General features: G+C 50.0%; 1 protein-coding gene across 4 annotated transcripts in view; it reads left to right on the forward strand.

Moving 5' to 3' along the window:
• The window catches only part of NOS1AP (nitric oxide synthase 1 adaptor protein), a 314,198-nt gene that overhangs the window by 283,421 nt on the left and 16,079 nt on the right, over positions 1-14,698 (forward strand). For 2 of the 4 annotated variants that reach the window (XM_007458420.1, XM_007458419.1), the window contains exons 7-9: positions 3,715-3,881; positions 5,838-6,017; positions 13,118-13,283. In XM_007458420.1, the coding sequence (XP_007458482.1) occupies positions 3,715-3,881; positions 5,838-6,017; positions 13,118-13,283 (513 nt within the window). Of the gene's footprint in view, positions 1-3,714; positions 3,886-5,837; positions 6,018-13,117; positions 13,284-14,698 lie in introns of all 4 variants that reach the window. The other 2 variants (XM_007458421.1, XM_007458422.1) reach the window with 1 other exon arrangement.

Here is a 14,698-nt window from a genome sequence, read left to right on the forward strand (position 1 = left end):
TTCCCCGCCCACAGACAGTTGGTTACCAAGTCCTGTGATTTCTGCACCCCTGAAGGTATTTCAGATTTGTCCCCTCTGTTCTGTCTTATGCCACCTCTTTAGCTTAAGCCCTCATCTTTCTCCCCTAGAGTATTGCTTTCTATCTTGTCCCTTATAGATCTATCCTCCACATCATCCCTAGGTGAAATTTGAAACAATGAAAATCTTTTGGTATTACTTAACCTGCTTTCCTTCCTTCAAGATCAGATCCTGACTCTTCCTGGTCAGGTCCTTCCCGCAGAGTCATTTGCAGTGTCTCCAGCCATGCTGCGGATTTCTGTACCTCTGTGTCTTTGCCCCTGCCTTGCCCTCTGCCTAGAGTGCCTTCCATGGCCTCCCCTCCCCTCTGCCTGCTTCTTCACCTGCCTTAGCTGGTACTCCTTCCTCAGGAGGTGTTTCCGCTCTGCACAGGCTTCTCTAACACCCACCTGACTTAGATGTTCCTCTTCTGTTGTCCTGCCCCCTGGATAGCTCCCTCATAGGTGATACAGCCTCATGCTCCATCTGTGGTTTATGTCTGTTTCTTCCATCAGGCAGGCTGGGGAAGCATTGAAAGCACAGATTTCGCTTATTCATCTTTATGCCCAGTAGATTTCTTTTGTATACAGGGTTCTTAACAAATACTTACTGAGTAGATGAATGAAATCAGCATATGTCTAGAGACTATTCAATGTATCCAGTATAGTTTAAATAAACAGTTTAAAAAGTACCACCCCCTACCCCAAGTTCAGTCTTACCTGTCCCTATTACAATTTGAAATCCATAGTGCCCAATCCTGTAAGTTTCCTGGTTTTACCAGATTTTCCTATCATTTCCTTGTCCCTTGGGCTTGTCGATATCAGGAACATTGCAAATACCAGATTTTGTCCCTTGTCTGATAGGACCTGAAGAAGACCGCTTGCTGTGGGTCCCTTTTCGAGATATTGTGTTATCTGATACACTAACAGGCACACACACAGTAATAATATCCCTCCATCTAGCTTGTTCTTTTTCTCTACCCCAGCTTTACCCCCCTGGTTCTAACAGATCTGTTACTATACAGGCATACCTAGGAGATATCGCGAGGTCAGTGTCAGACCACAGCAATAAAATGAATATTGCAATAAAGCGAGTAGCACAAAGTTTTTGGTTTCCCAACGCACATAAAAGTTATCTTTACACCATACTGTAGTCTATTAAGTGTACAATAGTATTATATGTAAAAAAACTGTACATACTTTTAAAATACTTAATTGCTAACAAATACGATCATCTGAGCAAACCGTAATCTTTTTGCTGGTGGAGGGTCTTGCCTCAGTGTTGATGGGTGCTGACCGATTAGGGTGGCGGGTGCTAAGGTGGGGGGGGGGGGCTGGGACGGTTTCTTAAAATAAGGCATCAGTAAAGTTGGCCACATTGGTTGACGCTCCTTTCACAAACAATGTCTCTGTAGCAGGGCAATGCTGTTTTATAGCATTTTACCCACAGTAAAACTTTCAAAATTGGAGTCAGTCCTCTCAGACCCCGCCGCTGCTTTATCAGCTGAGTTTATGTAATATTCTAGATCCTTTGTTGGCATTTCAACAGTCTTTACACATCTTTGCCAGAAGTAGATTCCGTCTCGAGAAACCACTTTCTTTGCTTATCCATACGAAGCAGTTCCTCATCTGTTCAAGTTTTATCATATGACGTTGCAGCAATTCAGCCACATCTTCAGGCTCCCCTTCTAATGCTAGTCCTCTTGCTGTTTGCACCACATCTGCAGTTATTTCCTCCACTGAAGTCTTGAACCCCTCAGAGTCATCCATGAAGGCTGGGATCAACTTCTTCCAAAATCCAGTTCACGTTGACATTTTGGCCTCTTCCCATGGATCATGGATGTTCTTAATGGTGTCTAGAATGGTGCCTCTTTTCCAGATAATAAGACTTGAAATTCCTCCTTGATCCATGGGCTGCAGAATGGATGCTGTGCTAGCAGGCGTGAAAACAACATTAATCTCGTTGTACCTGTCCATCAGAGCTCTTGGGTGACCAGGTGCTTTGTCAATGAGCAGTAATAATTTGAAAAGAATCTTTTTCTCTGAGCAGTAGGTCTCAACAGTGGTCTTAAAATATTCAGTAAACCATGCTGTCAACAGATGTGCTGTCATCCAGGCTTTGTTGTTCCATGTGTAGGGCACAGGCAGAGTAGATTGAGTGTAATTCTTAAGGGCCCTGGGATTTTCGGAGAGGTGAGTAAACATTGGCTTCAACTTCAAGATGAAGTCACTGGCTGTATTAGCTCCTAAAGAGCATCAGCCTGTCCTTCGAAGCTTTGAAGCCAGTCGTTGACTTCTCCTCTCTAGCTATGAAAGTCCTGAATGACAGCATCTTCCCAATATAAGGCTGTTTCCTCTACATGGAAAATCTGTTGTTTAGTGTAGACACCTTCGTTAATGATCTTAGCTAGATCTTCTGGGTAACTTGCTGCAGCTTGTACATCAGCACTCACTGCTTCACCTTGCACTTTTTCCTTATGGTCATGGCTTCTTTCCTTAAACCTCATGAACCAACCTCTGCTAGCCTCAAACTCTTCTTCTGTAGCTTCCTACCTTCTCTTAGCCTTCATAGAATTTAAGAGCGTTAGGGCCTTGCTCTGGGTTAGGCATTCACAACTTGGCTAACTGTTGCAAGAGGCCTTGCTTTTGACCTGTTTTGGCTTTCAACACGCCCTCCTCACTAAGGTGAATCATATCTAGCTTTTGATTTAAGATGAGAGACATGTGACTCTTCCTTTCACTTGAACACTTGAGGCCAGTGTAAGGTTATTAATTGGTCTAATTTCAATATTGTTGTGTCTTAGAGAATAGGGAATAGGGTTAGGGAATCAACTCTTCATACTTGCTACTTACATTAGCCTGTGCAGTTTTACAGTCGGTGCTTGGTCTCTGAAGCCTCTTAAGAAGTTTTATTTGAAGACAGTAGTGATGAACCTAATCCCAAATGTAGAGAAAAAAATGTTTCCTGGGAAATGCCTGAGAATTGCCAGGTGTTTTTATAGAGCCCAGGAAAGAGAGAGGAACAGGGAATGAAGAAAAATAAGAAACAGTAGGAATTTCATACACGTGCTGAGCGTGTGACCAAAGACATGGTCACTGTCTTCGGTAGGAAGGGGCAAGTGGGAAATAGACAAGACAAGGCGTGCAAACCAGCCACCTGTCTCTCCTCTGCCACTGCCGCCTTCTCCAGGGCCCTTCCCTAGCTTCTGCTCCTGGGGGACGGTCAGAGGCAGGCTCTGAGGATGGGAGACTGATGTACTGTGTGGGATGGGGCCTCGGATCTCCTTGTCCTTATTTTTCAGACCTGCAACCCTCCCACCCACCTAACTCAGCCTCCACTGTATAGTTGAAGGAACTGGGGCCCAGGGGGTGAGGTGATTTACCCCTTATCTGACAGCCCGTTAGGAGCATGGCAAAGCAGTCATGTGCAGGCTTGAGGAAATGTTGTCTTTGTTTCTGGACTTTAAAAGGATATTAAAATGAGAACATCTTATTGGATTGGAAATTTAACGGACTTGAGTGAAAAGATATGTGAAAACGTTACAAAGCCAGTGGCGTCCCTAGGCGTGACACAGTCGAAAACTAAAGTGTTGGGAAAGTAGGACGTTGTTCTTAGTGTGGCTGTTCCCCTTCCCTGCCCTTTCTGTTGTCCCTGTAGGCCGCCAGCTCACCGGAGCCGAGAGGGCCTCCACGGCCACCGCAGAGGAGACGGACATCGACGCAGTTGAGGCCCCGCTCCCAGGGAATGATGCCCTGGAATTCAGCCGAGGTGTGACTGACCTCGACGCGGTAGGGAAGGAAGGAGGCTCCCACACAGACTCCAAGGTAAGCTGGAGGTGGCCCACCCAGGTGGTCTGCACGCATATCACCTCCCAGAGCAGTCTGTGTCACAGCCTCAGCCACCATCAGTCACCTCTTAGGCCCTGCCGGGTCACCTTTAGAGTGAGGCCCTCCCCAGCACGGTGGTGGTTCAAGAGCATGTTTTACTTCCTTTCAGAGGGGCCTAACTTCTAGAGATTCAGTCCCCGTGTGTTGATGCTAGACGCTGCTGCGTGTCATGATACCACAGAGCTCATTCCTGATGCGCACCACCCTCCAGGGTCCCATCAGCACTCGGTCCCCTTCTTCTCAGTGGAAGCCCCACCTTTAATGGCACCTTGTCGCTGCACAGTACCTGTGCATGGCTAATCCTTGCACAATGTGACATGATCCCCGGGGGCTTAGCTGAAGGAGCAGAGTGAGTTAGGGCTGCCTCTGCCTGCAGCTAGCAGTTGTGTGCCTTTGATGCTCCTGGGGAGGCTGGAGATTGGCCCCTTGGAGGTTAGAAACTGTCAGACCACCTCAGGCGTCATCAATTTCAACCTCGTATCTTACGGGTGAGATGATGGACGCCCTCAAGGAGTTCCTGATAGGATCCAGGTTAAGAAACTAAGAACCTCCAACCCGAAGACAAAACAACCCCCCCCCCACAACAGGAGGAAAATACTGACAAATTGCCCTTCCTGTAGATTCCCTGCCAGTTCCCTGTATCAGGAGTGCCTCTCTTTCCTCACCATGCAATGCCTTTTCTAACGTGGAAGTCGTTAGGCTAGTTCATCAGAAGGAGAAACCTGTCTAGTTTGAAGGGCAATGTTGTTCCAGATTGTCTGCCTGATATCTTCTTTGGTGCCCAATTTGTACTCTGCAAGTGGCAAAAGCCCTCTGTCACTGGGTGCTTCCTCTTGCACATCTGAAAAAGGACCAGCAGCAGAGCTGCCAGAAATCAAATTCAACCCTGTGCTTGAATTCTCTGGCTCACAGAAACCATCTTAATGAAAGTGTCCAACTACCAGGAGGGAGACAGGAGGGAAGGGAATGGAAACTGCTTTCCCCTTCCAGAAAGAGGATCTCTCCAGACTACTATCTGTGTCCCGACTTGCTTCCCTGGTGGCTCTCACTGTGAGAGGAGGCCGTGCTGTGCTGGAGCGCCTCCCTCACGTGTGGCCAGCTCAGGAGAACCCCGCAGAGCCTGGAAGAGGGAGCCCTAAGAACACAACAAAGTAAAGGTAGAAGCCGCCCCGTAGTGGGGTGGTAGGTAGCTGTCTTTCATAGAGACAGATCCCTCTAAGTCCAGAACCTCAAGTGACTCAACAACATGGTATAGTTGGAAGCTGTGGGCAAGAGATGGGATGATCTCAGCTGCCTGGTCTCCCATCACATGGCATCAGTAACTCAGGTGTCCAAATAGGGTTTTCTGACTCTGTGGTCCCAGCCCAGGCCGTCAGATCATCATCTCCTCTGTGGGGGGTCTGTCCACATTTCCACTGAAGATGTAGCATTGGGGCTTCCCAGGTGGCGCAGTGGTTAGGAATCCGCCTGCCAATGCAGGGGACGCGGGTTCCAGCCCTGGTCCGGGAGGACCCCACATGCCGCGGAGCAGCTAAGCCCGTGCACCACAACAGTAAGCTTGCGCTCTAGAGCCTGAGAGCCACAACTACTGAGTCTGTGTGCCACAACTGCTGCAGCCCACATGCCTAGAGCCCGTGCTCTGGAAGGGAGGCCACTGCAATGAGAAGCCCGCACAATGAAGAGTAGTCCCGCAACTAGAGAAAGCCCACGCACGGCAATGAAGACCCAATGCAGCCAAAAAAAAAAAAAAAAAAGACGTAGCATTTCCAGCTCTTGGTTAAAAGCGGGCCATTTCACCCCACCCTCCTACATGCTGTATGTATTAAAGGCAGAGTGAGGCCCCTAAAGGTGGTGCCTGCCCAGGGTCACGCCGTGTGTCCTCTTCTCCGCCAGGTCTCAGCCCGACCCCAGGAGCCCATGCTGACAGCCTCGCCCAGGATGCTCCTTCCCTCGTCTTCCTCGAAGCCCCCGGGCTTGGGCGTGGGCACGCCGCTGTCCACCCAGCACCAGATGCAGCTCCTCCAGCAGCTCCTCCAGCAGCAGCAGCAACAGACACAAGTGGCTGTGGCCCAGGTTCTCCTCAGCCTCCTCCCTACTTCGCAGGCTCCACTCTCATGGGCTTGACGCGCCTTCCTTAGCCAGGGGCACAGGGCCGGTTTACAACCTAGCGAGCTGTGAGGGTTGGCTCCCGCTGTTGGGTCGTTGCTTGTGGAGGAATGGGGGCGGCAGGGAGGGGAGAGATGGGGGACGCGGTTGACATGGGAAGAAGCGTTTTGGCTTCCTGTGTACCCCCCGCTCTGAGCTGGGCTTGGCTGGCTTGGCTGGATGTTGTTGGATAATGATTTGAACTTCCTAAGGAACAAGATGCACATAATTTCACCCTTCCTTTCCTACCTTCATTTGCTGGTGTTTGGGGTGGGAAGGGACTCCTCTGGAGTCAGGACAGATGTGACTTTGTGATACCACTCTTAAAAGAGTTTAAAGTATGAATTGGTCCCAAACACCCTTGCAGAAGCTACCACCCTGGAAACCTTGTCCATAGGGGTTTCCATGCCTCTGTTAGTCATCTACGCATTCCAGGAAGGATTTTTTTTTTTTTTTTTTTAAAGATTTCTCCAAGCAGAATTTGATACCATACTGGCCTGGAGTTCATTATATTGGGATTTAACTTACAGGAACTTAGGTGTATATTTGAGCCATAATGAGAAGACTTGGCTTAGATTTCAGGAGCCAAGTGCTGTTTGAGCCCTGAAGACATGTTGTGCTGCTGCTGCTTTAGAAAGGAGGGGTGAGCTTATTTCCTTGCTGCTTTTAGCAGGGATCCCTTTCGCTTGCTCTCTGTGCAGGGCATGGTAGTCCACATCTTCCTTGGAACTTGTGAGTCTGAGCTTCATCTTCTCTACGGGCAATCGGGGAATAGTGAAGACACAATCATTTGTACCATTTACAGGCTGAATCCTGTGGTAGGAGTCAGACAGGGTGAGGACCTGGGTGGGTAGATGCAGACAGTGAGGAGGAGGGTGGGGTCTTCAGGGTTTGGAGAGTTGGTGAGAGATCGGGAAAGGCAGCTCTGTGCATCGACTTTCCACATCTGGTCAACCAGGCTGGCCTTCTGCGTTCTTGAACGAGAGCACGAAGACTTCTCTAGGGAGCTCTTATGGATCCTCATCGTTTCTTCTCCTCACTCGTCTTGTGACCCTTGGGTGGAGTGAATCACCCAGGCGGAGCCGTCCTTTCCAACACATACCCCTTGAGGAAGCATCCAGCAGCCTAACCAGAACGATGCAATGACTTGGGTCTTGAAAAGACCTTCTTTGTAACAGTCTCACCCTGACCTGGGCCTGAGGCCCAGCCTCATGGGTGCCTTTTGCAGCCAGGTTTCAAGAGAGTAAAATCAGTAGGGCACTGCTTCCAAGGGGATTTGAACCTTTTTAAAAATCCGGACCATGAACCCAAAAGGATGTGTGCTAATTCTAGGAGGATTCGCAGGTGTTCCCAAAACAGCAACAAAGAGGAGGAATGTCATTAATGACTTCTTATATTTGGGGGAAGAATCATTGCCTTTTGTCAGATAACACAGTTCATGTCCTCTAGCTACTAACGGAGTGGCTGTCCCGAGAATCCCCTCCTCCCAGCTGTGATGGCTGACAGGAGCAGAAAGCCGGCGTGCTGCAGCACAGGGCCGTTCAGCAACTCATGTCATTTCCAGAGTTTCCCATTAAATATAAATCCATCCTCCAACCATGATACTTTTCCCCTTCAGCATATCAATTGCCAAGTAATTATTATTTATCTAAGAACGGGCTTGATGCGTCTTCATGGTGAATATTATTGGAGAGGCATTTGAATGTGAACTCACTGCTTAATACTAAAGAGAAACTATTTGCACATGTACAGTCCACACAAGAAGAGTGTTGTGGCAGTTAACGTACTCAGCGAAGCCACAAGACCTGTAAGTCTCCCACAGTCAGGATGAAACCCTAAGAGTGGTTCTCTGGCCCAGAATCAAGCATCTGTCTCAAGCAGGCATCACTGCCCTGGCCCTATTTTAGTTGCCTCTGTCCTTGAAGACAGTGAAGCTAGGAGAGGGGAAGAGCACGGTGCTTGCAGTTCACTTGATGAGCCTCTCTCAGTTCCAGCCACTTCCACAGGCTGGACACCCTCAGCCTCTCCTGCACTTGGAATCTGTTGATTATAGTTGGTGGTGTCCTGGTTGAGTCTCAGTTCAGGCAGTGACATGATTGAAAGGCCACCAGGGTGCATCGGTATCCCACATGGATGAAATGACTTGGGGTAGGGTCGTAGACTTCTAAAATCTTCAGGTCAGACAGCACCTTGAGGTCTTCAGAGAGCTTCTGGAGCAGACTCCTCTGCCCTTCTCTACCTTCCTCATAAGCAGTCTCTTCAGTTTGCCCCTCCCTTTGCTGCCCGGGAATGAAGCAGCCGTATTATTGTAACCTCTCAACTGGCTTTCAGCTCCCCTGTCCTCCGGACCGATTCAGTCCTAAACCAGCCTTCAGCGACAGGCTTCTCTGCGTGTTCCTCTCCCACTCTCTTTGTAGCATTTGATCCAAGGGCTTTTTATTAGTATCCATATCTTTGGGTATAAACGATATAAGATACATAGGTGGACTAATAGATAGGTCTTCTTGACATCTTTCATGCATATAAAACATATCAAATCTGGCATACTTGGTTTCTCTGCACAGTGTCCAGTACGAGGTCAGCTTTTACTTGTTCTGTCAGACTCTACTGCCATCAAACTGCAAGGTTTCTTTCTTCGTTAAACTACCAGCAGAGTCCCCAGAATTCCAATGGGTAATACTGTGACCTCAGCACTTCAGTGGGAACATATTTTCCTTTGCTCTGGGGGCATCCAAGTCCTCCTCTGTGGCTCCTGAGAAGAGCTAAGGATAAAGACAGTTTCTTGTAAACAGGTGCACTCTTGGGGTCCCTTGTTGCATGATTTATGCCCCTCTCCCCCATTTATTCTCACAGGCCAGTCTGGTTCTACTGTTATCAATGGGGCTAGGCTTAGATCTCCTTCACGGCATTCTGATTTGGTTTAAGACCTCAAGATCTCTCCCAGCCTCTCCCTAAATTGGTTCAGAGCTGGCCTAGAAAGGGCCTGTCCTGGCCTTAAAGGTATCCAGGCAAAGGTGTCGCTCAGCTGCCTCTTAAGCATTTCTAGATTAGATATCAGTGTGTAAATAGTGAACCCAAGCCCTTTGGACCACTTTCCCGACCCAGCATGAGGCTTGCCTGGCTGCACTAGCTTCCTGCTTTTAGATGGGCCAGAAGTTCAAGGGTGCGAATGAGAGTATAGCCAAGCCTTGAACCAAAGCTGGGATGTAGCTGGCGCCCACATGGCCACGGGCTGGGCCCACACAGCTCCAGAATTGATCCAGGCGCTGTGGCTGACTGGCAACAGTTAAGTAGGCCAGACTCCTTCACAGTTTGCCAATTTCTGGCCTAGCTCATGGGGAAAATGTTATACTGCAGCTCAGTATTGCTATTTAAAGATTTCTCCTCTACCTGCTGCCACTTGCACTTGTTCTGAGACAAGTGATTGGTTACTTATGCTTCGCAATTGTGTATGCCGTAGTTAGAGGAACAGCGCTAAAAACCTTCCACACCCCTCCGAGGCCCTAGATTTAGCATCTGACCTTGTGGCTTCCCCCAGTCCCCAGCGCCCTGGGTGCACTGCCCAGGTCCCTGCCTTGTGCATGCTGAGACAGCGCTGCCTGCCTCCGCTTGTGTGTCCGGTGTGTGTGTGGGCAAATCGCTCTGGTTCTCTCCACTGCCATTTCCATGTGCCTGCCGCTCCCTAACTTCAGCCTGGGCCTGCCCCCACTTCTCGCGGAGGAGCTGGAGTCCAGGCAAGTAGGCTGGAGAGCCAGTGGGCGGTGGTCTGGTGTTGCTGGGTGGGTTGAGGGTGGGTATCTGAGTTTGGGGAAGTGGCACCGAGCTGGAGGGCACAGGGTCGAACTTACGCTTGTAGTGCTGTGGCAGGGATGCAGAACTGGACACCGCCCTCCAGGCGTGGCCCTCCCGCGGACTTAGATCGTGACCAGAATAAGTCATTGCCAAAGACCACACAGCTCTGGAAAGGCCAAGCTAACCCCTACCTTTCCAGAAATTGATATGGCCTACCTTTGCAAAAGGTGTCTGATGCTTTAAGAGTGTGCTGAGTACAAATAAGTCCCGCCTGGTAGGGAAGAGGCGGTGTTATCTGCTCCTGTGGTGCCATGGAGGAAGCGAGCACACAGCTGTAGCTGTCTGCCCAAGCCAAGGCTGAAAATAATGCTGCCTCATTTTGGTGCTTCAGGGCCAGGCCCACATATGCAAAGCACAGGGACTATTAAATTGCCTCGGATTTAAAGGAAGTCTTGGCTGTTTTGTCCCAGCGTGGCCTGGTCTGGGTTCTCCTGTGGTGTGCCGACTGCTGCAGCGACAGGTCGGAGCCTTATGCCTGCTGCCACTTTTGACGGCTGCAGGAGCAGAAGGGCTCGTTAGCGCTGGGTTTAGGCAGCGGCAGCAGCGTGTGCTTTCTCATTCCCAGGGTTTGAAAATGCCTGAAATGTTATAACTACGTTTGCAAAGCTCAAATTCTTACTTAGTCTGGCACGAGGAGGACTCAAACACAGCATTTTTCATGGTGCTGAGTGCCAGTGGATTTGTGATGAAAGCATTTGGTGCAAGGGTCGTCTTTTATGTACCGATGGTACCTCCACCACTGGAATGGTTACCTGCAAAAGAAACTTCCAGTTCGTTTTCCCCTGGCTTCTGCAGGAGGGAGTTCCTCTTTTGTTCCCAGTCCTAATTCTCTGACTTCCCAGTGGAAATCTAGAGATGTTCTTCAGTGAGCCTTTAATGAATGGCCCCTGGTACTGACCACTCCATACACCTGGATGTAAAAATCACAGACTGTCCGAGCCTCTAGCCAACCCTCTCAGTTGAAAGATGGAGAAAGTGTGGTCCAAGTAGAAGTGAATTACCTGCAGTTGCAGAGGGAGTAACCAGCAGACTCAAGTGTTCCAGCTTCCGTTGGGATGTTCAGATGTGGGGTTCAGGCACCTGAGTCTGTAGCATGTGTGTGCAGGGAACCCTCCAGAGATGCCAGTTAGTGGTAGGCAGGATTCTCCACGTTTTCTGTATACACGCATTGAAAGTTTTGTTCCACATTTATGCCTAATGTTTCTGTTTTGTTCCAAAGAAAATAGAAAATGGATAATTAGCAATTCTGTCTGCTCGGTACATTCCTTTCAATGATACTCTTAGTTGGAATAAGTTGCATTACCTGCAGATAGAAGGTTAAGGTTGGCCTTTCCTCTGGGGGCCCTTCTGGGGGTGGGCTTCCCACAGCAACTGTCCTGTTTCTCAGAAGCAACAGGATCTGGGGGACTCACGGGTGAACTACCTCCATGCCTCAGTTTCTGGGGAAGATAGAGGCTTAATAGCCATCCACCATCTGATATGTAGATTGAAATATTATTGCCACTCTTTTCTCTGTTCTCACCCTTCTCTAGATCTCTCTTTAGATTATCTGAGGCAACAAATGAGGCTGATTTCTGGACCAAAATATCAGTTCTGTCCTTAGCAGCACCTGGTGGAGAACAGAGTTACTTTAGATTCCTTAGGCATCCTCCCCCCCGCCCCTCCGAGGGAAAGATCGGCCTCACCTTGGGAGCCACTAATGGAAAGTGGCAACTAATCTCATTAGTGTCCCCACTTAGAGGCAGAGCCAACTGCAGGATCAGGTCCTGAAATCCGGGCAGCAGGGGAAGCAGCCGCTGCATCCAAGAGTATGACCTCCGAGTGCTGGCTGCTGGGAGGGCAGACACTGGGCTGGCAGGACCCTGGGTCAGGCTTGGCCAGACGGTGGGGTGGACAAGGGCTTTTACTCCCTGATAGAACGTGAATCTCTTTGGAGCAGATTACTTTTCAGAAATCCAGAGCATTTGTTGTCTGAGCCAGAGAATTGGCTTTTCCAGTTCCTTCCTTCTCTCTCCTCCGCTCCTGGTTCCAGCTCTCCCACCCTGCTCACCCTGACTCTGTGTCTTTATCCACACCATGTTTTCGGTTCAAGAAAACCCTCTTTCCCACAGGCTGCCTTGGTCCAGGCCACCAAATTCATCAGCTCTGCTTATTCAGGGACCTTCAGAAACCCTCCTAGAGACCCCTTTATCCACTTCTTAGCAGAAAAATCACATATGTATAAATATTGTCATCGTCTCGTGACTCAGTTTCTTCAAACCAGGGTCCTGACAGAATCACCCCACCTCTCCTCCCACTGAATTGTATCCCCACACCCAGATTGCACACGAAGAGCAGACCCTACTGGGCCCTGGGCATTCGGGGTGTGCCATTGCCAGGTGCTCTACCATGAGAAGGGGAGAGTTGATGAGGGTCCCCCTCTTCTCATAGAGGGCGTCTCTGTAAAGCTGTTGACCTCAGCCCTGCCGGGGTTGCTGTATGAGGCCCTGTTATGAGTCAGTCAGCAAACGTTTGACATTTGCCAGGTAGGAAGCATGCTCCCAGGTGTCCTGGGAAATAAAAAGGGAATGGAATGTCAGGGAAGGAAGCTGACACCCACCCACAGATGTGGAAACACAGACCATGACAGCCATTTCACTGACTTAGAAAGGGCCTGTGTAGGGCTTCTTATTTCTCACGGTATTTGGATGCGAGGAAGGGGAGACGGAAGATTGCAGGGGGTTTACTGTGACACTGTTCTTAGCTAGTGGGTCAGTATATCAGTTTTTGGTTTCGTTTTTTAAAAGACAAGATAACACAAACATACCTGCCTCAACACAGCAGTAATATGTTAGCTGTCAAAGGAGTTCCGACAGGGATGGCGCAGGGGGCAGGGTCTGGGGCCCAACTCTTTCCTACCTTTTGCTCGTGGTGTGGGGCTCTGAGTCGTACATGAGTGACACATCATGGCCCTCACTCAGGACAGAGAGAGATCCAGCGAGCAGCTTCTTTTGGCTTCTCTGAATTGCAAGCCCGGGTGCCCATTTTGCCCGGGGCAGGGCTTCTTTGTCTTGAATTGAACCTGGAAGGTGTCTCTGATCCTGGCCGTCCACCAGTGACTCGCATCTGCATTCACGTGCCTCCCTTCTCTCTGTCCTGTCTTCTCTCTGTCTCCTCTGCCTCCTCCTCCCCTGCAGGTTCACTTGCTGAAGGACCAGCTGGCTGCTGAGGCTGCGGCGCGGCTGGAGGCCCAGGCTCGCGTGCACCAGCTCCTGCTACAGAACAAGGACATGCTTCAGCACATCTCTCTGCTGGTGAAGCAGGTGCAGGAGCTGGAGCTGAAGCTGTCGGGACAGAACGCCAGTAAGCCAGGGCCCTGCCCAGCCTCACCTCCATGGGGAAGCTCTGGAACCACATGTTCTCTTCCCTAAAGCTTTTTGGTGGTGCTTTATTGGACCCCTGACCTGACCTGGTGTCCCAGCAGAAAACAAAGGCAGCTCTGTTTGTCCCATCCGTACATTTCATGGAGTTACAAAAGGGCAGGGCCAGAGAGGGGCTTGGCTGCCTTCTAGCCCAGTGCCCAGTCTTGACCTTGAAAGTCCCCGGGAGTCACGACCACATGTTCACCCAGCCTCTCCTCGATGGGGGCCCGGGCTCTTTACAGGTAAGCTAGGGCTGCCCGTTTCTTTCTCAGAGGGCTTTTCCAGTCGAAACACGCTGAGCACCTATTGTGAATCGTGCTCTCTGTGAGCTCTGCAGGAGACATCGAACTGTTTAGTAGTTTACTCTCCCCGCACTATTTCACAACTCGGCAGCATAGAAAAGGCTGGCAGCAGTCCGTCTATTTAATGGATGAGGCAGAGGAGTAAACTGTGGGCAGCTAGCTCTGCTGGTTAGTGGCAGAGGTTGCCTGGCTCCCAGCCTGAGATGCCTGCCTCTACGCCCAGCCACCCCCAGGCTGCACTGAGAAGTTACTAGAAGACAGCGTGTCTCCACGCCTTCCTCCTGAGCTTGTCCCTGGGTTGTCTGCTGCTCGAAGTGTGCACTGGCTGTGGACCAATATCCATTGACCGTATACATAATCTCATTTAATCCCTATAGTGGTAGGTGGTGGTGTGCCCATTTTACAGATGAGGAAACAGACTCAGAGAGGTTAAGTAACCAGCCCACAGTTTCAGGACTAGCAAAGTGTGGAGCCCAGATTCAGACCCAGGTCTTATGCTTTCCCCGTTATACCAGTAGTTCTCCCACACGATCCCGTGAGCTTTTTAAAAAATGGATATTCCCAGATCCAAGCCACAGAGGTTCTGCATTCGGAGATCTGGGGCAGGGCTGATAACTCTGTGTTTGTAAAGTGGCCCAAAGTTACGGATTGGGAACCACTGTACTTAACCACTCTGAAAGCCTCTGTGGATTTTTATTGTTGTTTATCAAGGCCCTGTTGTATTCTAATTAATGCCAGTTTACAAGGTTGCACCGAGTGTTACCACATGCTTTTAAGGTAGCTCTTCAGTTCAGTTTGTACCTTCTTCCCACCACACACCCCATTCACGGCATCCACGGGCCTCACCAGCTGATCATGTGCTTATCGTTGCCCTGCCCTTACCACCTCCCCGAGCTCCTCGCCTTCAGCCTAGCGTGTCTGTGCTGTGTGGGTGGAAGGAAGGGCTGAAGAGCCCCTGTGAGGGTTCGCTCAACTGGCCAGGGACCTGGGTGGGCCAACGGTGGCTTCCAGACCAAGCACCTTGCTAATGTCGCCCCCTCCCCCTCTTCTTCCC

The sequence above is a fragment of the Lipotes vexillifer genome, unplaced genomic scaffold, assembly GCF_000442215.2.
Source record: "Lipotes vexillifer unplaced genomic scaffold, Lipotes_vexillifer_v1.1 scaffold1312, whole genome shotgun sequence".
Classification (NCBI taxonomy): Eukaryota; Metazoa; Chordata; class Mammalia; order Artiodactyla; family Lipotidae; genus Lipotes; species Lipotes vexillifer.